This window comes from Ambystoma mexicanum, chromosome 3p (genome assembly GCF_040938575.1).
Source record: "Ambystoma mexicanum isolate Mex_15411 chromosome 3p, UKY_AmexF1_1, whole genome shotgun sequence".
Taxonomy (NCBI): domain Eukaryota; kingdom Metazoa; phylum Chordata; class Amphibia; order Caudata; family Ambystomatidae; genus Ambystoma; species Ambystoma mexicanum.
The window spans coordinates 150,363,405-150,388,690 of NC_090925.1; the positions used below are offsets into that span (position 1 = coordinate 150,363,405).

General features: G+C 44.7%; 1 protein-coding gene across 1 annotated transcript in view; it reads right to left on the reverse strand.

Moving 5' to 3' along the window:
* LOC138580180 (C-type lectin domain family 2 member D3-like) overlaps positions 1-25,286 on the reverse strand; it is a 131,726-nt gene that overhangs the window by 96,380 nt on the left and 10,060 nt on the right. The window contains exons 2-3 of the mRNA XM_069650508.1: positions 21,429-21,536; positions 13,155-13,423 (exon numbers count right to left, since the gene is read on the reverse strand). Of these exons, the coding sequence (XP_069506609.1) occupies positions 13,155-13,423; positions 21,429-21,536 (377 nt within the window). The remainder of the gene's footprint in view (positions 1-13,154; positions 13,424-21,428; positions 21,537-25,286) is intronic.

The window sequence follows — 25,286 nt, forward strand, 5'->3', positions numbered from 1 at the left end:
GGGATCCCTATGCATGAAGCTGCATCAGAGAAATGTACTGCCACACCTTTTCCCTTGCCAGAGGATGTGCTTCTCCTAATGATGTAGTTCTGCTGACCTGGAGTAGATACGCTCTCCAAGGAGGATGGTATTGTCAGGGAAATACCCGGGGAGTACCCTGGGTGAAGTCAGAAAAGGAGAATGCTGGTACAGAAGAAAATTAATTCCTGTGGCGAACTTGCAAGAGCACTTTGGAGTTGGTGTAGTTATGATATGATTGGCATTTATAATGCGCCTATACAAATGTGTTTCAAGGCGCGACGAGGCAAGGGAGGGGAAATAGAGGGAAGGCAGACAACGATCTTACTAGGCCAGGTGTCATTCAGATCGCGCAAGTGCATGGGAAGGGCCAGTACAGTACATGAGATAATAGAATAAATAAGTAAGTAAAGTACAGCCAGCTGGTGGCGAGTGCAAGGATAAGTGCAGACATCAGGTGTAAGTGCTGCTATTGGGACTGTAGGATACAGAAACAGTCCCAAGTGCAGGGGTTGCCAGGAAGGCAGTGCAGGTGTGCGAGTGGTGGGGGAGGGGACCTGGGCCCGAGAACAGAGGGTGGACAGGTAACCAGTGCAGATTCAGTTTCAGCCAGGAAGTCAGAAGGGGAGAGGAGGAGAAAAAGCAGAAGCAAAGAGAAATGCTTTGAGGTGCTTCCAGAACTGGAGATGATTCTCCTCAAGTTTCAGGGAGGGAGAGAGGCTGTTCCAGAGGGAGGCTCCAGCCTAAGAAAGAGATCTACCACTAACTTGTTGCTTGGAGAAGCGAATGACCCTGACACAGTTGGAGGCGGATGGGCGAAGTGCTCGAGAAGGAAGATATTTAGATAGAGTTGAAGGTATTGAGGCCCCAGACCCCAGAAGGCCTTGTGGACAATGCAGAGGGTTTTGAGCTTAATCCTCGCCGCCACTGGGAGCCAGTGCAGATATTTGAGTCCTGGAGAGGTACGATCCCTGGGCTTGAGGCAAGGACAAGTCTCGCAGTCCTGTTCTGGATGAGTTGCAGAGGGCAGAGAGTAGAAGCAGGCAGATAAGTACTTCAGCCTAGATAGAACAAGAGCTCTGGGGACAGTGAGCTTCTGGGGGATGGGGGTAGAGGAAAGGAAGAACACCTCCGAGGAGGTTCAGCTAAATGCTGGAGCTAGGTGCCTGGAGCCTAGGGTAGACAAAGCCTTTGCTGACAAGTGACATTAGCCCCCTGCAAGGGGGTGCTGGCTAATCAGGATGCTCGGAATGCAGGCTGAATTCTAAGGTATAAACCTACTTTCCGAGCAGCCTTAGTGCTGCTGGCCAGCAACCCCTTTCCTTCCCCGCTCCTCCTCCTTGCTCCCTCACTCACTGCTTAGCACACTTGTAGTTCATATGCAGGTACGAAGGGTTTGTTTTCATTTTTTAAAACCGTACCTTGCATTGCGGTAAAGTAGTTTCTAAAGTTAGTTGCGTTGTTGATGATGTGGCGGTCATCAAGATAGAAAACATGTGTAATGTGCGGTGCTGCACCGAAAGGAAGGTTTTCTTTTTTATAGTGTACTGTAGTGTTCTGCTAACGGGTTCTGTAGAGTGATACGATAACACGCTCATCAATTGTTGAAAATGAATGATCCTGTAGGTTGCTGTTCCGCCTCACTCAGGTGTAGTTCTGCAGTTCATTGCCATGCAACTATCTCAGAAACCGTGCATCCTAGAGCCTTGAAACATGTTTGAGGTTCCACAAGGAACTCGAGTTTTGTTCCTCATGTCGGGACCAGTTGAGAAACAACATTTTTTGTTTCCCTTCCCGGTGAACATGGTTCACGGCTTCATCGGCAGGCCATTAACTTTTGCTAAAATCCGGGGAAATGGGTGGGGTGGGATGTCCAAATGTCATATAGCCAGTAATGTCTGGAGGGTCCCAACAGGTAACTATGCATAATGTGGTGGAGACTGGTGAAACGGTGTGGAATTGTATAAGGAACCATGCTTCACCAAGCCACAAACCCACAAATCCATAGACACATTTAAATATAGTGATTATTAAAATTAACATATGTATTCATTACACAGTGTTTTTTTTGTTATTTTTCTTGGAGTTTGCCATTTGCTACTGGCCCGCGGGAGTGCGGTTCGCCCTCTCCTCTTTTCTTTTGATACACACATATATATAGACACAACTACACCAGTGCTAATGGCAATATGACTTGGCGTTCGGCTGACCCTGTTGATAGCGGTACTGCTGCCCACGTTAAGGGACCCTCACTTCGCTCTGTCCCTTAACTTGGGCAGCGGGCTGTTACCAACAGGGTCGGCCTGCCACCTCGGGTCATTTTGCCTCATTAGACTGGTCAGGTGATGACTTAGTGGAGTAGCCGACCACCAAATGCTAAATCTACCAAGCCAGAGAGGCTGGCTAGTGGAGTCTTGTGACTTGTGAGGCAGTGTGACCTTGAAAGCTAGAAGTACCTGAAAGACACAGCAGGTGAGGTTGACTTGGACCTTTGGAGGATGATGAGGGCTTAGAGATGAATGAAGTGGAAGGATACTGTGAGAAACCCATGGTGACAACAAGTAAGACAGACACAAGTGATCACAATTCAAGGGTGTTTATTGAACAGTGAATGTTAAATACAGGTTGGAAAAATGCCTAATCTAAACCCAAGTCTAGGATGGGAGCAAGCGACGACCACCAAACGAAAAGTAAGGTGGTCCTAGTGGCGTTGTGTCAAATAAAAAGGTCCTTTAGTAAGTAAACTATTGCCAAACCTCACAACTAATACAAAAAGGGGTGTGGGAAAGTTTGAGAAAAGAAACAAGTGTTCTCAAATAATATGTCAGGATGCAGTAGCCTGTGTCTCCCTTACACACGTTTTAAGCACCGGGTAAGGTGGGGTCTTGGAGCACAGTATTCTCTAGAGTTTTCTTCAGCGCGAGATGACAGTTCAGCTAGCAGCTTCAGGGCCGTGTTTCACCTGAAAGTCTCTTTCCTTCGAGGACCCAATGGGTTCACAATAACAAAACCATAAGTTCCTTCAATAAATGAAACTTTGTTTCCTTGTTTTATTTTGGGTGAGAATTGTTCACCCTTGGGTCCCCCTCTCCTGGGCACTGACCACTGTCGTATTTTTCAGCCTCCCCTCACCAGGTTCACTATGGCTTTTCGGATTTTATGTTTCCACAAATCTTAATGTCCTTTAAAATAGTTCCTGTAGACTTCCCTTGACTGGGTTCACATCTGTCAACACACTGTTTCTCTGGACTTTTAGACTTCGACCCTCTTCTCTAGCATCCCTCCTCCGGGTTTACTCAAATGTTTACAGGGTTCACAACCCTCACTTTCATTCACAATGCGAGATTCGCTTACCTTGCTTTCAGCCAACTTGTAGATCAAAGTCTTTTGATTGTACAGGGATTTTGATTGAACCTCACATATGACCACTTTGATTCAACTTGGCAGCCTTCCTACGGCCGTCTGGTATCTGAGGTTTTTGTTCACATGGAGATTGATCAGAGTCTCTTGAGTTAGCACCCACGTGGTGCCAGTTTCCCTCTGTATCTTGTCTCCCCTTAACACTTTTTACAGTTCTTTACGCTTGGTTCAAACTTGCCGATTTGCGTTTCTCAATCATCACAGCCCGGTTTTGGTCTCCCCTTTGACTCACCGGCTGTGATGAACCGCTAGGCTTTTTTTCCTTCTTCCACGGGTGCGGGAGTCTCCTGTGCTCCGGCTTATCATCATAGGCTGCCCCGTGTACCATTAACATCTGCCGCAAGACACTTGTGCTATTGTTTGCAGCCTTAAGTTAGCCTTATCATGAAGGGTCTGTGGGCTTGGGACGAAAAGGGCAAGGTCGCTTCTCTCCTTGCCACCCTCTCGCTTCCTGCCCCCTCTCTCCTTCTCTTGAACTGCTGCACCACGTTAGCCGTCTCGTCGTGCCACCTGCCATGCTCGCCTTTCTCTCTGTGGGGAAGGGTAAGGGCCATCATGTGTGTGTAATTCTGATCAACTGCCTGACCATCGTATTGGGACATGTCAGGTAAACGGCTCTGGTGTTAGTCCGTTGTCTATTGTGTGGCGTGAAAGTGTTCGTGTTGGAAAAAGGGGGTGGGGGGCTAGTAGTTTTGAATGTCCTACAGAAGGGGATGGGGAAAAGGTGTTGACAGGGGGGGGGAATGCAGTGACTCACCCGTCGGTCTCCCACTGCCCAGGGACCCTCCCCCCCGCCATCCAGGTGATCCTCCCTCACTGGTCCACTCCCAGGAACTGGATCCAATAGCGATGGCCGTGTCCTGGTGTCCTGTCCACCTGGATGACAGAACCCTGGGGACTAGTGGGTGAGACACCTTCAAGTTTCTCACACTACTCAGCAGAGACAGGGGATTCGGCAGTGTCTACCAAACATTGCCAGGATTCAGTGGGTGTCTTAAATCATCATCACACCATGGTGGCAGATGGTAATAATGAGATCAGGAGGTTGTAGTCGGTGGAGGGGTGAAATCTGTGCTTGGCCACAGAGAATAGCCGTAGTCAGCAAAAAGGCGAATCTTTGAGCAACACTTGCATCCAGGTCTTGGCATTCAATGTGAGGTGCCATAGGTCAGCTGTCATGCTTTTACGGTGTGAGCAGTAGTAACAATCTACAATGATTGGATGGCCTTTGTCCAGAGTTTGGAGTTCTTTCTTGCAGATTGTGTTAATCCCGGATGGGACAGGGAATGCCATGACCGGCTAATTACTCAAGGCCACTCCTGGGCTCAATGGTGTTGGTTAGGTAACTCAATGTATTAAGCATTTTCTGGTGAGATGCTGTTTGAATTAATTGAAGACTTTAATTCTTAAGGCTGATAAATCCAGCACTATTAAATCGATATTGGTCACCCTTGTTACTAACGGGAAAACAGCCTTTTGCCGACAGGAGTTTTTTGTTGGAATGTTTACTGAAAAAAATGAATTGAAAAAAACTAATCGAAATATATATATATATATATATATATATATATATATATATATAGGCATTTAAGGCATTAAAAGGGAAGGGGTTGAGGTGAGTTTAAAAACATAGGGAAATGGGGGCTTGGGAATGTTCCCCACACCCCAAATTACAATAAAAAGAATTTCGATTCGTTTTTCGATGGATTCCCCCCTCACACTCCCCTGGAAAATAAACATTGAAAAATCTATTTTTGCCAAAACTCCATAGAACCATTACTAACACGGTTGTCAAATAGCAACAGAAATTATAACACTTAGGACATTGCCCACCAGTTACCAGGAAAAACTGGTTCATGGAGCAGGGAACTTAATAACTGAATAATATGCAAATGACATGTTTCTGATGCCACTTCTCTTATTTGTGTGCCTGTTCACCCCCCTGCCCTACACAGATGGAAGCCAGTTGTGCTGTGGCTATGAAATATACTCAAGGAGGGCGACCCCGGTTGTACAAAAACAAATTATAATATGGTTTCAAAATGACAATGTTATTATGTTTTTTAGATAGTGTGTTACAGATTAGTGAAAGAGTTGCCACAGGTGATTTCACCCAGTACATTCCCTATAAATAAAATAAATGCATCACTTTACAAGCAAATATCACTGTTAGATGACTAGAAATATACACCCCCTTGTGTATTCTGTGGGGTTTAACATTGGTGAAGAGCTAGACAATAGACATTTTTTGTATACGGTATCCGTAACGACACAAACAATCATTTACAGGCTCATCATTATGCCTCAGAAGGAGTCTATATGAGGATGTCAAACTACATCTGACATATCAAAAACCAAAGACGCTGCTACATTTAGAACAAAAGGCTAGAACAATCCTTGAAAAGGCTGATTCTACTGCTGAAATATTAATATCCAATCCATTGAAAGTCAAAAGAGCGATTCAAACAATGGATTGGATTCTAACTATTGAGAGCTTGTGGTCTAGTAACCCATGGAACAGCTTTTTAGTCGTAGACAAGAAACGGGGGCATTTGCCAAACTATTTGGTGAAATTCCCAGATTGGAAAATTAGAAGGAACTTTATGAGAGTGCATCTCAATCTTATTCACACTGGGGAAATATTGAGTAAAAGGGGACAGCGGGGTAACAGCAATTAAACTATGCAGTATATGTACTAACCCAGCTACACAGAGTGTGAAACATCTCTTGATGGACTGTGAGGGCACGTGGGAAACAAGATTTACCAATTTTTCCAGTTTGTGGAGAGGGAAGAGTGGATGCACTCAGACCTTTTCTGGAATAGATGGATCTCAGGCCAGAACACAGCAATAACAATAGCAGTGGTTGAAGTTCTCCAGAGGAGCGGACTTATGATTGAATAAGAATGGGTTTGATGGCCTGTGTTGGCTGCCCTGGTATGGTATGCCCTTGAAAGAGAAGTAGTCTAAGTGCTGAAAACTGCAAATGTTAATGCTAAAGGCAAAAGCTGAATGAAAGAAATGCTGAAATGTTCCACTCCGATATTGTCCTACAACAGTACCTTTTTTTTCTTTTTTTTGTATTCCATCTGTATTGTGGCCCTTTCATGTAATCCCTGAAAAGTGGTTCCTTTTCTTTGCCGATTTCTTTTTAGCCTTTAACAATTTGTTTTTGCTTTGGCCTTCTTTTTTGTCTACTCTTGATTTCTTGAGTTTGTAATAGTATGATGAATTTGTCGTTGAACTAAGTATGAAGATTATTTTAATGGCTCTGTTTTGTAAAGGTTGTTCTTATAACCATATAAAAACAAAAAAAACAAAAAACACAACAAAAAAATCAATCATAAACAGTTGACATGTGTTTCGGCATGTAGCAGTTCAACGAACTACTACTACCAACGGCCTTCATCAGGACTGGGAATTGTTTTCCAGGTACTTGAGAACATTTTCCGTGGTGTGATTCCTGCTTGACGTAAGTTCAGTTGCACGGTTTATCGTGGGACAGTCATGTTTGAGCTCTGGCCACGTGGTCCTTTGACTTGGACTATGTATGATCTAACTTCTGGTATCCTTGTAGTGACCCAGTCAAAATATCGGGAGACAAGGACAGAGCTGGGTGGATCCTCTCTGATAGCCAAACTTGCTAGTAACGGTCCTTGCTAAACGAGTGGGAGGCACTCGTCCTCGCCCTTGCTGTGTCTATTACACTGCTGCCGCACATAGCAAACATAGAAGAAGGGCTTGGGCAGAGCCAGATATCTTTCTTCTAAAATTATGGAAATGGCAACAGCTAGAGTCTTTTTTGGGGACATTCGTCTTGAGTAAGGACTTTGATGAAGGAAGACTAGGAATGGGTGGAATGAAGATTTTAGATAGGCAGTGAGTAATTTATTTAAAGATGCCATTCTCTCCGGCAGACTATACCCCCAAATATAGTCTTCAAGGAACTGCACTGCAGTAGTAAAGCATGATACCTTTCCTCATCAAACTAGCCTTGACAGGTTTCCACGCCCCTTTAGGGTGGGATATCCGGTCCCTATGACATCATATCCAGGGCATGGCCCCCTCGGCCTTCCCCCGGAAGTTCTGCCTGGGCAAAATTCTGTCCCAGAAGTGATGTAGGTGTGTTTAATAGGCCCTGGGTCCTTAGCGGGGGTGTCCCACCAGATGTGACATCATGGGGGCTAGCGGGAAGGTCCCCCCAAGGGTTGGAGTCCCTAGGGGCCCCAAGGGGACTTCCTTCGGATGCCCCCACAAAGAACCAGAAGTGTGGAGTTGATGTTTGAGCGGCACCAGCTTTCTGGCGCTCCTGATCAAACTCTGCCTGGGTATCCAGGTCTTTCAGAATCAATTTATTGCTTTCCTCTTTCTCCCTGTCTAATAGAATTTGCAGGGTGGCTACCTGCTCTGTGCATGCCCTGTTGAAGTCCAGTTGTTGCTCCAGCTTTTTCTGGCTCTGCAGAAGGGAGTCCAAACCTTCTTGGTACTCCTTCTGCAAGGCCAGAAATCTGGTATCCTGGTCAGCCTTTTCCTGTTGCAGCCTATCCATATCCTCCTTTATTTTAGTGATGTACTGTCGGCCGTCATTTTCGGACTCCTGGCTCCCGTGCAGCCTCTGCTCAGAAGAGAACAGGTCAGATTGGGCCTTTTCTAATGCCATCTGTTGCCTATTTGCCAGATCTTGGCCTTCAGCACATTTGTCCTGCATGACTTCCATATATAGATACAAATATGCTGCTATCCTGGCAATCTTATTGTGTTCATCTTTTGCCTTAGGGGCCATATATAGTTCACTCAGGGCCACATGTAGGGGACCCTGATCTCTCCAGATATCGGACCCTGTTTCAGTGACCTGTTGCGCGATTGCCTTCAACCAGACCACCTGGTCCTGATGAGTCCACTCACCTCTCACGAATAGCTTTTGTAAGAGGTGCTCCCTCGCTATTTTCATATCTACCATGGTCGTCATTCTGGAATTTGAGTTCCTTCCTGACTTACAGAAGTTTGTATTTTATTTTGCAAAACAGACCGTTTCCTTAGAGCGTTCCTTTGAGGAGTGCTTTCACAGTGTAAAACAGCGTGGTGATCTAACCGGATATGTGTATCTGGTCAGTAGGCACACTATTTTAATCTGCACAAGTGGTAAATCTAACCCAGAATATCCCGGCTCTGAGCCCCCACTTTGTAAGCGATATTCAATCAACACTACAGCTAAGTCAATGCCTAGTCTGGGATGCTGAGAAAAACCCTTATTGATGTATTTTATGTCCAGTTCAGTACTCTGGATGACAACCCTTGTATAACATCCCCTCTTAGAATCCCCCTGACCCAAGAAGTAGGTTTGTTTTGCAAATTAAAAGGTTTATTAGAATATGTAAACAATATATATATATCACACTTCTATAAATAAATTGATAATGGATATTACACTTGTGAATATGAGCAGTAATCAGCAAGAGGTTATTTATGAATAGAAAGAAGAATAAGGTGGGAAAGAATGCTTTATATGGTTCAACGAAACACAATGATGAATGAAATGCAGTACAGAAAATAACTTGATATGGCTTCAACAAAAGACAATATAATCACTTTTCCTTGACAATTCACTCCCCCCCTATGCAATGTAAGAAATGGAAGGAGACCACACAGTCTTCAAGAATCCCAACAAAATGCAATACGAAATGTAGTCCCCCCCCCCAGCAAGCTTAGAGGAAAACAGGTAGAGGTTTGAAACACAGGCCCAAAATGCTTTGAATGTGATGACAATGAAGTGAGAAATGTGCTAAAAATGCTTTTAATTCCCTCTAGAGGTTCAGTGTAGGTGATGGCTACTTTATATTAGTTCAGGCTCACTTTAGCAATGTTCTATGTGTAACTAGCAGGTTAAAACGAATTTTAGCAAAGGAAAGCAGGAAGCTGCTGATTTTTACAAGTGGCTGAAATTGTGCAAAATGTCAAATCGCGGCAAATTTACTCGCGCGCGTCGAGCGTAATTATGGGTTCGTTGGAAAGCCTAGGATCTTAGCTTTAAGATGAAAGTTAAATCTAGCTTCTATCACAAACGGTTCCGGAGATATGGACAATTTAGTAAAGGTAGTATTTCGGATTTGAAATTTTAAAGTTCAGAATGACAGATGACAGTTTTGCAGCTTTGAATTGACAGAAAGACACACACGATTCTTATGAGGCAGTTCTAATAGGTTAAAATGGATTGAATTAGATTATTTTAAACTAAGAGATTGGTTCTGGCACAGTGCTAGCTGAATACTCACACCTAATTGGACAGGAATGGGCCTCGTCACGGATCTGGTCAACAGGTTGAACGGGACTTCTGGCGGTTCTGCTCACAGCGTCTGGTCTCTGGTTCTGGAAAAAGTTCTATCTCTGGTTCTGGATACAGCGGTCTCTGGTTCTGTGGGTCTGGATCAAGTGGATTCTTAGCAAGCAGCAAACCGCACAGCCCGGCGGTTGAATAGTTTGCAAATGATTTTTGAGGCCTGCTGAAGAGAACTCAGCTTGTGGATTCAGGCCTCTCTGCTTTAAGTTCTGGCTTGCTTTCAAAGTTCTGGTCTCTGGAGATTGATGGATTTGAAGTCTGAAGTCTCCCGACAAAGCGTTCCACAAGAAAGTGGAAAGTGAATCTGTCTACCTGGGTTCCAGTGTTCCTTTTATATCTTTAGAAAATGGGTGTGTGCGTTGGTCATAACTAAGCCTGCCCCTCTCACTTATCATTGGCCAAGCTTTCCGCTCTCCCTTGATTGGGGGAACTGAGTTGTGAGTCAGAGTGATGAGGTAGGTTTATGGTCAGAGGATCCTCCCTTTGTCAAATTGCACACATCTATTTTTGATCCAAATACATATTTATCTATGTACCATTTTTCTAATATTATATGTCCAGTTAACATATTTTCTGTAGCACCAAACCATCCCATCCCTGTCTTTGTACGATGTGTTCACTTTTGACAGAATTCTGCCCTTTTCATCCAGAAGACAACCTCTAAACTCGTCCAGAATTTACACAAATGTGCACAAGGGATATGGGTTTCAGATGATAAAGTGTCAGATTTTTAACATACATACATTTGGAGTAACAACCTATTTTCTGCTACTACTCCCCAGGACATACCACAGAGTCCTGATACCTCTTAAAATGTGCACAGAAAAATCACAAGAATGATTATATTATTTATATAATTTTGACAAGTCCGCACTATGAGTTATCCATCTTTTTTTTTAATTATGCCCTGGTCCAAAGGGGTGTGATTTCCCCAAGCACATGGTGGAATTTCTGGTTTGTCCACTTCCCCCAAGCTCAGCTTGCTCACACAGGCACTTCTCCTCCCAAGAGGAAGCCATTTACGACCCCCCCAATATAACATTTGCCTGGGCCACAGAACAGTGCATTGTTCTGCTTCCTTCCAGTCCCAGGCTGCTCCTCCCCTAATTCAATCAGAGAGGCGTCATCTCCTTTTAGTGGGGGCAGCAGGATGCAGCCAGGCCTGGGAACACAGCTCTGCTTATCAAGTTTCAACTCCTGTCGGGGGTAGTTGTCAGGCAGAATTCAATCTCTTTAAGCCAGGCCTCAGCTAAATGTCACTTTTGTTCCAGTTTTCTACATTCAAATCAAACTGACAATTTTTACACATGCAGCTAGAACGCTGATTCTAAGTTCAAAACTATGACATTTCAACAGTTGCAAACTATGTGACACTCAACAGTAGGTCACTCATTTATTTTAAACATTTAGATTTTAGTGGCTTTGGGTCCAGTTTAACTTAAGATGCTGACACCCACAGCTCAGCCAGTTTCCTTATGAACAATGTTTTAGGCTCTTTCTCTTTCCAGATTTTGTATGCACACAAAACTACATTCTGCCAAATGTCTGCTGGTGTTCAGTGAGATTTTTGAATATCCTGCAATGTTTGAAATGGGCATTTTTAGCTTGCATTCAGAGAAACAAAGGTGATTTCAAAGCGCTTTTTGAGCTAACAGGCACTGATGTTTTTCCTTTGGCACACATTCCACTCATGGCACCCCTGGCCCATCACGCTCGCACTGGTGGATGGAAGGTCAGGGGACCATTTTGGTGTGCACCCAAACTGCGCGGTTTTCCTGGATTCTGGCGCACATGTGGGCTTTTCGGCCATCTTGGATTTTCTAAGCCCACAGCACCAAATGTTGCAGCTTAATGACTCAAACGTGGGTCAATACACCCGACAGGCCGAGGGGGCCACGCCCCAGATATGACATCATAGGGACCGGATATCCCGCCCTAAAGGGGCATGGAAACCTGTTAAGGCTAGGTTTGATGAGGAAAGGTATCATGCTTTACTACTACTCACTGCCAATAAAAGAAAAGAATGTGCAGATATTTATCAGATGGGGGTGTCGGGGTGAAGCTAAAGTGGGCGCTGTGACATGGATCTGAAAGGAACCCATGCTTAATACCCTCCACTAGATCTGTAGCCAGGCCCCAAGAGATCCATAACTTCCCACTCAGCTCCCCCCCCCCCCGACCTCTGGCGTGCCTGCCGCTGGGCCTCGAAGAGGATTCTACATGGGGGCCCAGTTTCACAGGGACCAGCATGTTACTCGCAGAGGTCTGATTGTGATAGATGTGAGAGTGGCTGGGGCCAGAAACACGAAGACTGCCCTCTTAACCAGGACAAGTAAAGTGGCAAAAGCCAGAACCCGTGTGTCACATATCCAATGTCAGCAGCATCACCAGAAGCCCAAGTTTGGTTCAGTTCAAACGGAAATGACCGGGAGACCCGCTTCCATCTACCCCAATCTACACTGGATTCTATTTAATGCATATGATCCCGCTTGCATTACTGTGAAATAGAATGAACCCATTACAGGTACATTGTTGAGCTGCTGCCCAGTCTTCTCGCAAAGCAAAATACTTCCTTTATTTAGTACATTAAATGTGCGCGTAGAGAACGTAGGTTACAGGCGGTCTTTGCTCGGCCCTCAACTCCTTTTGCCCGGGCAGTATCCAGAAGCGTGCTTGTGCTCATCACCAGGGGGGTTGCTAGATCTGGAAAAGATCCGGGGCTACGCTAATTTTGGGACTGTCAGGACTGGGGGCTAGCTAGCCTTTTTGGTAGTAACCCCTGAGCTTCTATCCGGGGCTACAACCAAATGACCCAGGGCTATCGCCCCCCCCCCCCCAAGCAATGCCTCTGCTCATCACCACCTTTCCCTTCTACTCCTGGTTTCGACTAAATTAGCATATTGCTGACTCGTCACTTAGGGTTTCATGTTCCCAATGGCACCCTTTCTTTGTTCTGCCATGCCAAGGCCAACAACCCTGTCCTCTGATAATCTGCAGCTACTCCATTGCTTGATCTAGGTTTGTGTAACTGAATGAAGCCTCAAGGCGTTGTTGTTGGTAGGCGCATATATCCGTCATAACCTATCCACAGCTGCCTTAGATAGGTTGCCAGGTGTAGGTAAGCCCCTCAGCCCCACATCATTTTGAAATGGACCCCCACAGGACCCCTGGAACTTTAAACCCGCAATGGTCAGAATAGTAGATCTAAGAACAACTTCATCTGATCACCCTTCGATGTAAATGCAGACAGATAAAAAAGAAAGAGTGGTGGGTGTGGCCTGAATGGCTGAAACCAGGTGTTGTGTTTGCCGGGTATGAGGACCTGATGTGCATATAGGATGGTAGCAGGAGACAGGGTGAGAGATGTTCACTCGTCTTACCATTTCACGCTGGTTGTCAATCACGGCCAGGGAGGAGTGCAGTGAAGCGCATGCATGTTCAGCATCGGTCCAGTTTGCTTCGGCTTCAGAAAAGAAGTACCACTTACTCCTGAACCAGATCCAGCCTTCGCCACAAGGTGGCAGCACTTCTCTGTTCGCGTTTTCCGAGTTGCTGGCAACACCTGTAGCCTGGTCCTGTGGATTCTCCGCGCTGCTGGCCACATCTGTAGCATGGGCCTGTGGATCGGGGCACTGGCTGCTCTTTAGAACTGTAAAGCAGAATGTAATGTAATAGTCAGGAGGGCAAATCTACAGTGCAATTATTTATAACAGCATTTCCCCCACATTGACCACTGTTCAATAGAGTGTGTGACTCGTGTGAGGGCTGGATACATGGGCCGTTGGGTACAAGGCGAGAACCGCTGGCACTGCTGACTGGGGGCTTTAATGGCCATAGACATGGGAGGGCACTCACAGGCCCAGGCGACTACCGTTATAGATGGGCACTTACTCAGGCTGCAGAGCAGGCCAACAGTGAGAGGTGGTGTAACTCAAGACAGAAGGGCCAGACCATGGAATGCACTGGTAATTGAAGTGAGCGAGCGACCTACCCACCCAATGGGGTTCAGGACATGGGGCAGACCTGCCATGCTCGCAGGCATTACCCAGGAATGTACGTGAGCGACCGAGCGTATGGAGGGAGCCAAACCAACCAGGGGTGCAGCAGGGTCTCCCCCAAAGAATATGTTTAAAATGATGGATTACAATTGAGCATTTTACAGCACAATGGCCGTGCGAGATTTGGTAAAAAGCCCTGTGGTTTACATTCATTTTTGTAGGGTAACACAATCCAACAGATGCAAGTCACCAACAGTGCCCAGGAGCATTTCCAACCCATTTTCATGATGCCTTTGCCCACAGTATATGTTAGTATTCTTCCCATAATATATGCCCATATTCTGCCACTATATTAATAAAAAAAATCAAATCTAAATAAAAACATTTTCATGTATACATAGTTGATTAACCATAAAGTACAAATTGTATTGAAAAAGTACACATTGTTTTAAAAGTCTATACTTTAAATCAATTACACATATAACATACAATAATCCAACAAATATTAGACATAAATGATGAATAAAAATTAATTACAACAAATGAATTTTTATTGATCTTTTATGTCTATTTGTTGGATTATTGTATGTTATATGTGTAATTGATTGAAATTTAATATTTGTAGGTTTTATGTACTCGTCGTCTATAACCTGGTTTTAGGGTTGTTTAAAGTATAGACTTAAAACAATATGTGTACTTTTTCAATAAAATGTGTACTTTATGGTTAATCAACTATGTATACATGAATTAGTTGATGTGGTAACACTATGCATGTCTTGTTAAATGATTAATTTGCTCTGTTCTCTTTATATATTATAAGGCTTTGCCTATGATACCAGTAAAACGGGTCATGCCACTGTTAGCACATTTACATAACGGTTGCCCTGATGCGCCCCCAGCCTCCCAAACCGGCCTGAGTGTGCACATGCCCACAGCCAATTGCAAACACTGTCATGCACCACAACCTGCAAACTGCTCTCATTCACAGGTTCAACCACAGGACATTCACACAGCACTCATTCATATGCACACTTACATAGACAATCCCATGCATGTGCGCAGACACACACAAACACAAAAATATACTTTTTGTTAACTGCTCTTCCAACTGCGGACTTGCTGCTGCGTCCAGGCTGCACTCAGGCCCCCTGGCTCATGCACACCGTGCAGACAGGAACATGGCGACACCCAGGAGACGTCAATATGCCTGGAGGTGCAGGAGCACCACCTACTCACATTCGAGCCTGCAGTTCCCAGGATTGCTTGCCCACAGGTCCCAATTCTGAAAATGGGGCACATTTGGGAAAGTGTTCTATGGCAGAACACCACTTTTCTAAATAGCACCATATTCTGCAGCAATGTGAACGTGCGTGCTGAAGGGGAACATGCCACTTTCTTTCCCTGCTCCATGTACTCGCCTTACGGCGGGATAACGGTCCTGTGACCTCAAAACATGCAGAGCTGTTGGTTCCAGCAGATTCCGAGGGCACAGCACCATTCCTGCACCATTAACATAAGAGGCGATACTACAGCACCCCGTAAGGTGTCGCTAGACCCGACAGGCAGCTTCATTTTTTACTTAAAAAAACCCTTCTCTTCAGCAGGCTAAGACAGTCCCTGCAGAGCGAGGACACCATCAAGAAATGTAAATAGTTGTTCCCTTTACTTTTTGTTGCACTCCATGTTCTCTGAAGAATGGGGCCAGAAGTTAGAAGAATTCACTCCAAGTATAATACAGGGAAACACTACCCGTTAGCAAAATGTAATGTACCATGCGAGCCGCATTTCTACTTTACCGCAAGTGCCGCCGAGGATGTGAATGCTTGTATACCCTTCAGTGATGTGGAAGGTGTGTCTTAAGTTGCCAGAAGAGGCGCTCTGTGCATGGTAAGCCTGTAGCGCTTCGTCTGCGCACACTTTACATTCATTTTCTAGGCACCTGCCATGACAACACTACTCCCCTCACCCTCAGAATGGAGATGGGAGGATTTGGGGCGGGGGAGGGGAAATACCTGGGGGGTAGATGTATTTCTAAGGGGCATTTACCATGTCTTCCAAATCAGGCCCTCAGTGTCTGGCCTGCATTAGTGACGGTCCCCAGGCCTTTGTCAGGCTGTAAATCAGGTATAAGCAAAACAAGAGGCGATGGCTGGAAGGTTTGCAATCAATCCTGAACTCTGGCATTGCTCTGGGCAACACGCAAGACCATCGTTCTTTACCTGCCAAGCCATTACAAAAGGAAAACCCATAAGCAGATCAGACTTGGTCCCACCCCAAAAGGGGCAGTCCAGCCCAAACTGCTTGGTCACATCCCTTCTGCACGAGACCAAGCAACCTCAGACATGTTTCAGCCTTGTTGGGCCTCATTGGTGGCAAGTAGCTTGGGTCTCTTAGCCCAGCAGGCACGGGATCCCACGTCTGGGCATGCCCGTCGAACTCGGGGTGACTTATGGAAAACAAAAGTTTCCATGTGATAATCTTGCCGTGATAAAGTCACCATGTATGCAACTTTTTTCCTGACCCCAAATATTCTAGGAGGGGTATAATTATATATTATTCCCCGTGGCTTACTGAGATGGATAGCCATTCCAGGATTCAAGTCAGCCTAAACAAGCACGGTACATTGTCTCGCCTGATAAAAACCTATAGAGGTGTGAGACAGAGGTGTGTATTAGCCCCTTCCTCTACAATCTGAACATGGCAGACTTAGATCAATACCTTCAATCCTTGCCAACTCCCAAAATGTCCATCTTAAGGCCATTGTGGCTTGGCAATGCAGACGACTACCTAATCTTCGATAATACACCCATAGGTCTCGAATATGACTTGAATGGTTTCTCTGCCTTTGTGTGAATGCCCGCTCATGGTCTGTCAGTCCAGCTAAGACAACGGTAATGCAACCAGCGAATGCTAGGAAACCAGCTCCTTTTAAGCGGTATGTCCAGACGGAACCTATGGAGAGCGTGGACTCTTCTTGATCTTGGCTTCATGATTAACTCCAAATCCTCTGTTCTATCTACTCGTTCTTGGTTGAATACTAAGGCTATCAAAGAATAAACTAAGCCAGGTCGACTCCAACTACGGCAAGTTCTCTTTACTTCCTGCCTTGTGCTTTTTGGGGGCAAGATTGTTCCCAAACTATTGTACGGGATCGAGATGTATGACCTGGAAATAATAGAAGATATGCCCCAATTAGAAGCCTTGATTTGGAGAGGAGTCCTTAAATGTGACATCACATTCAATAATTGGCTATGAATTGTGCATTACTTCTCTGAAGGCCAGAGCATTCTGGAGATATCCATCACTCTATGGAAAGATGCTGGCGCCAACAGTGAATTGGTTGGTTTTGGACTTTGGTAAAGCCTGCGAGATTGGACATCTGCAAGCGCTGTCCGAAGTAAAGGGGCTTGCCTTATTGCTGTTGGCTGAGCCAGGATGTACTTTACTTGATCTTACGGGTAATCCGACACGGTAAAGAGGGCTCTCTACGCAGTGGATTGGCCTAACAGTGGCGGCATTCCATTCATACTTGCAATTCATTTAAACGAAGATCACAAAAAGCAAAGCACTTTACCTCCATATTCATAGATTTATTCTAGTAAATCTGTTCATTCCACTTTCCTAAGATTTCGTTTGAACTTGATGTATACTACGGACATTCTGTTGAAATAAAGCCTTGTGAAAGAGGACGCTGCATTTTGCCATGTTTTTCTTTTTTCTCGTGATTAATTTTGTATGGAGGTTAAAGGTTGATTTTATTTTTAACCAATAAAACAAAAAATTTAAATAATTATATATTATTACCTCCAATCCTAGAATATTTGGGAAGTGTTTTGATTGTCTGGAGGGAGCATGTTAAAAGAAATTTCACCACCTCGCGGCCATTTTCAGAGTGACATTATTATTGAATACCAAACATTAAGAGGTGATGGCTGCAAGGTTTGGAATTAATCCTAACCTCTGGCATTGCTCTGGGCAACCCTCCAGACCATCTTTCTCTGCCCAATCAGGCATATGCAAGGGTTGAGGCTTTGATGTCAGGCAACCACATTCTTTCTTTCACAGAATATGATTTTAGGCAAAGTGTTGTTCCTTTATGGAACAACACATTTCTAATTTTACATGGACCTCAGAATTGCCCCCCTCCCACCTCCAAGGACGCTGGGTGGTACACTTAACCAGTGGTTGAAGTGTACGAAAAGAAGTAGTGGAACTATGTTCCCTGCTGGCCTGCACGCACTCAACACAAACCCAATCAACACGGCTCCTCCCACCAGGGCTTCTGGGGGGTCTCAGGGTATGGGAGGCCCCAACACTTCCCATTTTACCCAAGGGAATGCAGCAGAGTCCAGACAAGCAGCATGTTCCAAAACTGTGGTTTATTTCTGGCCAGCAAGAAAAGAAAAACACACAGGGATTCGTGCACTGAGAAATTCCAGGCACACACTCTCCAGCAAACAAACAAAAAACACAGGGATCTGCGCAGGGACAGAAATCCGAGCACTGTCTCTCCCCCAGACTGGCTTGCAAGCCAGTTTTGTAACACACCGACATCACAAAATTGGGCAGCTCCCAGAAAGCCATTGCATCCTGAAATTGGCTGCCGAGTGATTGGTCACATATAGTTCCCTTATAGAAACGCTAATGATTGGTCCTCTGCTGTCAGAGGACTGGCTTGGCTGTTCTCCCAGTGAGCTAATTCTAAAAATGTTGCATTGTGAAAAGCTTCCCATCGGTTTTAGCTGAGCAAGGCTTTCCGCCCCTGGGCCCTCGAGTGGTGATTGGCCAGAGCTGAGGTATTCTTGTAACAATTATGTTTCAAATGATGTCTGGATCTTGCGAAAATGTCTGCGAAAACACTGCTCTTGGGCTTTCTGCTCTGAATGACTTGCATTTATGACTAATTAAAAATGCTTGTCTGCCAGAGTTCACAGTCATTCAAAGAAAAAGAATCTGATCTTGCTGCATGGCCTTGAGCTGCTCCTGGGTTTGCAAGGCACATTCCTGAGGACTGCGCGAATCCGCTATGCTGCTGGTGTTCAGTGAGACAAGTGTACTTTGCTGGGATTTTCTTGTACCGAGCATGATTTACACTGTGCCATTTGAGAATACATGAGTTGAGTTATAGTGCTGTTCGGTGGCTCAATGATTTGCTTTTCAATGGGGTTAATTCATGTGGGCATCTGCAAGCCTTTAAACAGGAATTCTGGTATTTGTAGATTCTGCATGGCGGTAATTCTGCATTGAGGCTAATGTAGCATGTCTTCTTAGCGCTTTTAGCCAGCACTGTCAATTGAAATGGCTCTGCTGGCACCCAGAAGCTCTTCATCCACTTTGGGCAAGGCTGGTGTTACTTTTGGGTTGCAGTTTGGTGAAGTGAGTTTCTTTCAGCATCTTTATCACCCATGGGCACACTGGCAACCGGTGCAAAATGGTGAGGGTGCTCCTTATTCTTCCTGCTGTTCTTCCCAGTTGATGCATATGGGGTGAGGGGGCAGGAGTAGATTTTGGTCCTTCCTCTTCAATACAAACCCACAAACACATGCACCTGCTGTTTCAGGCACAAGTTTCAACTTCTTCCTACACTTTCATTTGAAAACAAAACCATTCCGGAACGGTTTCTTTTAAAAATAAAAGTATAGGAACAGTAAAACTTAATTTAAAAACGTAGAGGAGTGCCGCTCTTGCTCACTTCGACCACTGCACTTAACTCCAAACAATATAAACTAACCTAGAAAGCTGCATGCAGGCTAAGAGCTGCGCGAATATGGACTTTGTTGCTTTTCTGAGGTCCGATTTTGATATTACAAATATCAGCCCCCCCCGATTATCCAGCCACCCCGATTATGCCTTGGGACCGTTCCCAAACATGAGTTACTCATGACCCCCTTGTGTAGTGTGTGGGGCAGTTTAGTTAGACAATGTAGCTCCCAAAGCGAGGTACTAGAATGCATTCACCCCGTGCCTGACGTAAAACCACAAACCCAGCACCACCATCACAATGCTAATACAGCATGATGCGAGTATGCCTGACATTGACAGCAATGGCCGGCATACGCTGAGAATATCTGAGCATTGGATTCCAATATCTTGAAAGGATGGTCTGAGTGTCCAGGACTAGAACGCCCACATAGATCAAATGGCGGCAAAGCCTGGCGTAAGATGGGAGTACCGTGGCAAATGTGCAGTACTTGGAATTTTTTTTTAGAGTAGTTGGGTGCTTGATGGCAGAAGTTGTGAATTGGCGCAGGTACCTGGCAATGATGCGACAACCCTGCCTGGCGAGTGCCTGGGCACTGGTGTCAAACCACCATGGTGGTGACTGACAGTATAAAATCTGATTAACATATGCCTGCAACACCTGCAAAGCATGGTGTGAGCACCTAGACTTGGAATGTCAATACCTAGCAACAAAAAAAAAGCATTCCACTGTACAAAAGCTCATAAAATAATGTTGGCTTTGCCAATGATTGCGTCCTACCTGCGCACATACATGTTTTTACCACTGAACAGTGCACATACGTGAGAAATTGCAACACCCCCACAACACCAAATTGAAATGCAGTGACACCCTCCTAAGAGCCCCCACTCATATCCGTCCTCTGCTAGACCCCTATAGCCGCCATTTTTTTATCCAAACCTACCCACGCGACTAAAACAGCAGCAACACACGAAAAAGGGGCGGGGGGAATAATGCGGAATTATTTCACCCCTTTCTTTAGTTAATTCTCCCATCTCTCTACGCCTCATCCTGTCAGTTTCCATCACTTTTGATTAAAGTCAGCAAAAGGGAAACCATGGTTTATAATGACAATGAGCAGCTGTATACAACACAGCTTATTTAAATGGAGAAAATATGCTTTTATTCCAGTGACTCACCGTTCATGCAACACAGACACTATACAGAGACAGGGCTATTTTGTGTTTATAAAGATGCATTAGTTCTCGCGCCATGACACATTCCACCAATAATTCACTCTGAGGAGCGAAAATCCCCCAATTGCTCCCCCTCAGCCGATACAATTATTAGCACTAGTGTACCTGTGTAAATGGGCCAAAGTGCAGGTTTTCATTGACACACTAGGACACTACATATCCTAAGCCAACAGCTCCCTCTAGCAGTGACAACAGGCGAAGCTATTGCATCTGGCCTTTTATTATATAATTAGATATTAGGACTGAAATCGCTAATGTTTGTGTTTTTTTTTTGTTGCTGTGGGTGCGCAAACATTTCTTCCATTTCAGAGGCCGAAATGTTTTGTGCCTCAAAAGTAGGCAACAATGTCCATGCGCCTGTGGCGCAACAATCAACAAGTTGACATTTTCATGCCAAAATGCTGATGGGTGACTTTTTTTCAAATGTGCCACTTTGTCTAAAATTGAAATCCAAACATCAATTTACAGAAAAAAAAGAAACAGATGCGTGTATGTGTCCTGTTCTGATCTCAGAAGTCAAATCCGGAGAGTGGGAACTGCAGGGGAGTAGGGCGGCTCCTGGGAGGGCCGGAGCTCTGAAGCCTTCCAGCTCTGACCGCCGTCCGCTCCTCTGCTAAGCAGCCCCCTCCCCAGTCTACTGGCGCAACCTCTATCGCTCAGTGAGAGCCGCTGTGACTGCGGATCACCAAGGACTTCTGTCCTGCAGATACAGACACTCACCTGCAATGTAAACTCCCAGGGCCAGGATAACGAGCACCAGGCCTGCTAAATAAACAGCCAGAAATCGGGTTTCGGTCGCTCTTCTCAGGCATGACGTCAGTTTATGATCTGCAAAAGAAAACACACTGTTCCTGCAAGGTACATCACGCAGCAATGACATAAGTAATATTTTAAAAGACATGTACGTCATACAACGTTTCACCCACTGGGTGGCGCTGTGACTCTTCCAAAGAGCAGCTCCACAAAAGTAGGGACTAGACCATGTCCGGGACTTGTTACCGCCTCTCTATTATTCAATCTTTCTTTGTTTATCTTCGCCACTTTCTTTCAATCTTCATTTTTTTCCGTACTTGATCTTCAGTGCAAGTGGACATTTCTCGAGTAATGTTCTGGTCTCTTAAACGAGAACTCCCTGCCTTGCAATTTCGAATCTCATTGCAAATTCGACTTACCCTTTAATTCGCCAAAAGTCAATAAAGGAGCACATGTTATTCAGGGACATCATTTCACCAAAATGCCTGGGGTAGCGGAAGCGACATTACACGACCCTTGACCTCTGATCGCACCACAGGAAGTGATGTCATTTGACCCCACCCAAAAGTTACATCACATGGTGATGGCACGCGACCTTTCACCCCTTGACAATATAGGAGCTAGCATCAAATAGCATTGTTCCCAAGTACACTACGAAAAATATGGTTACAAAATCACTAATGTGATATACATTTCATACAAGAATGGATCACCATATGTATCGTTAATATCCGTGTGCATAGGCCCATATTACCAAATTGCTGTGGATGCAAGCAGACGTCCAAGGCAAAATAATGATGTGTTATTATATAGCACTTACACTGAAGCACTTCATATAGAACAAATGTACATACAATATCACCCAACCTTGTTGGTGCTCATGTATCGACCTCAGACGGATGAAAGGCCGAGTTGGCCTTACTGGGATTCAAACCTGCAGATCAGACATCACAGCAGTGAGCACTCAACCCACTGAGCTATCTTACCAGCTATAGTGAAATTTGCAATTACATGCCTGAATGTTCTCAGCGTCAGAAAGCAAATGAAACTCTGTAGTGGATACAAATAAAGTGGTAACTGAACAGCAGGACAGTTCATTTGCAGGCCCGGTGCAAATTTGGCCACATATCAAGCTTGCGTGGATCTACTTTTCAGGCTTCAGAGCTTGGCAAAATATATACCATTGGGAGGGTTCATAAATGTGTAATAAAGAATTTAGAGTAGCATAGGGAATGCAGTGCACTCACACAGCATCCCGTACTCTAGGTACTCATTACCTCATACATGCAAACAAACATCCTGAACAGCATACCAGGGAGATAGGAAAGATAGAGACATTACAATTAAGCATTAATTGTGGCACAATTAAATCAGGGGTCACTATGTGCTACTGTACACATGCTTTTAGGCACAAGGATTTTGTCAAGTGACTGAGGACACCAAGATGGAATGTCTTGTGATGATTGTAACAGAGACAACAGCAGAAAAAAAATGCTATAACTGCAATCTGCGAAAAGGAAAATACATAGTTCCGAAATAGATGATTATATTAATGCGTTTTAGACGTTTTTGTCTGCATGTGCATTTGAGATGCTTAAAACAGACCAAATCAGTGACTCAACCCCTGAAATGTGCCTAAAATAAACCTTAGGATCACTGTTACATTTAGTGGAACCCTCTGTTTTTTTAAAGAGGCTTGAAGAAGAAAGCCAGCCACTCCGGAAACAGAGCCACATGGTGCTGGCCACAGAACCAGGAGTTTCGTTTTGTACAAAAAAAAAAAAAAGTTTCAAAGGAGACCGACCGCAGGGGTAGCAAGGAAGACCACAGCAGTCGCGACCGCTGGTGACCCCAAATGATGTCCCTGCTGTTATTACAGCACTTAGAAACCGGGGGAATCTGGCATGAAGCGCTGCATAACACAATGTTAAAATATTCCTTTCTTCTAACATCCATTATTTCTTTTGTTCCTGTCTTACCTTTTTCAGTTTTCTTCTTTATGTCCTTCCGTACAGTCCCTTTCTCCTTCCATGTTATTTCTTTCTTTGTCCTTTGTTTTTTCTTGGTTTCATTCCATCTACCAATTATTTTTCTTCATTTCGTTCCTTCTCATTCGTTCTTTTTCTGTCACTTTATTTAATTCCATCCACTCACTTTCCTCGTTCTTTCGTCTCATTCTTTTCGCTTTCCCTGCTTTCTTTTTCGCCTTCCCTGCTTTCTTTTCTTCCGTCAACTGATAAACAACACTTAGTCCTCCACTGAATCCTCCAAGATTAAGGGCCTAATTCACAGAGCGCTTTGCGATGGGGGTTTGCCATTATAAAACGCTTCTGTGAATTAGGCCCCAAGTTTCTTCCACTTGTCAATATGGCAATATCTGGGTGATAAATTAAGATGGAAAACTTTGCCAATCTTCTTGCCAAAAAGTAAGATCAACCTGGCGCCCCTGTCCGTAAACATTAGGATCAGAGGAATCGTGCCAGCCCTTCCCACGATTTACCACTGGGGAACATATCCGCACTCTTCCAACCTGGAATAAGAGGATGGCTGGGACTAGAATCCGCGCAATGGAATAAGAGGATGGCTGGGACTAGTACCCGCGCAATGGAATAAGAGGATGGCTGGGACTAGTACCCGCACAATGCTTCAAGCCATTCCTATTCCTAATTAAGCTGGTGCCATTTAGCCTCGTGGACGCAGTGTGAACTGTTGCCCTTTCTGACAGGCTCACTTCAGAGGCAAAACCTCCAGCCAGTAAGTTATTCCAGGTTGAAGTAGTGTAAAGACTTTGCTGCCAGTAATAGAAAGGACGGATACTTTTGTAATGTCATGCTCATGGGCACTGCAGCCTCCAAACTAAATAAACCCCAACTCTTGCCCAACATAGTCCTGCACGCAGCACTGGGCCTAAGCCAATCAAATCACATTTCAGCAACCAGGCGTGACGCCCACCGGTTGCACATCAAAGCTCGCATTGACTTAAAAACTCTGTCCTTTGCCTACCACTGCATTCCCAATGAGGCCCGCCCTCTACCTCAACAGTGTTCCCCAGAAAATCACGATGCGTACCCTCTGATCCGGCACCAGCAGAACCCTATTCACCCCTCCCTTCAAAAACAAGACAACATGAGGGATCAGTGTGTGTCATTGCTCTCGCTCTTTGGCACTCCCCGATAGCTCACATCAGAAACAAACCTTCACATGCCTCCTTCAAAAAGTCTGTACATATCCTGGCTTTTCAACAAATAAGACTAATGCACTTACCTGGTTTCTACCTGCTGCACCATAACAAGTGCTGTGATACCGCTGGGTATGGGCGTTCCATAAGTGTAATAAACATAAAATACATTGTTGCTCTGATCATGATATTTGGTAAACATCAAATGATAAATGTATATGCTATGGGAATTGAAAATCCACGAATAGCTCCACGAGGTAGATATCACTATAGATTTATCCATATCCAATCCCATGAGAGCAAAAACCAAACTGGGAGACCGATTATGAACAGAAAAAGAACAAAGGAAGGAAAGATGAAATGGATGAAACAAATGAAGAAAGGGAAAAAAGAAAAGAGCAGACAAAGAAACAAGATAGAAAGAAACAGACGGACAGGCCTAGACGACCCACTTCTTGTGAATTTGTCAATTTCAGAATGTATCATTGCACTTCAGAGCTGACAAATATTTGTAATTGCCAAATCAGTTATTGATACATTGTATTGCATCCAGTGCCTATCATTGTTGTAGAAAGTGTAATGCAGTGATCTGTTCAACTGATACTTTCTAACAGGAGACATAGCACCGTGAGGAGCAATGGAAAAAT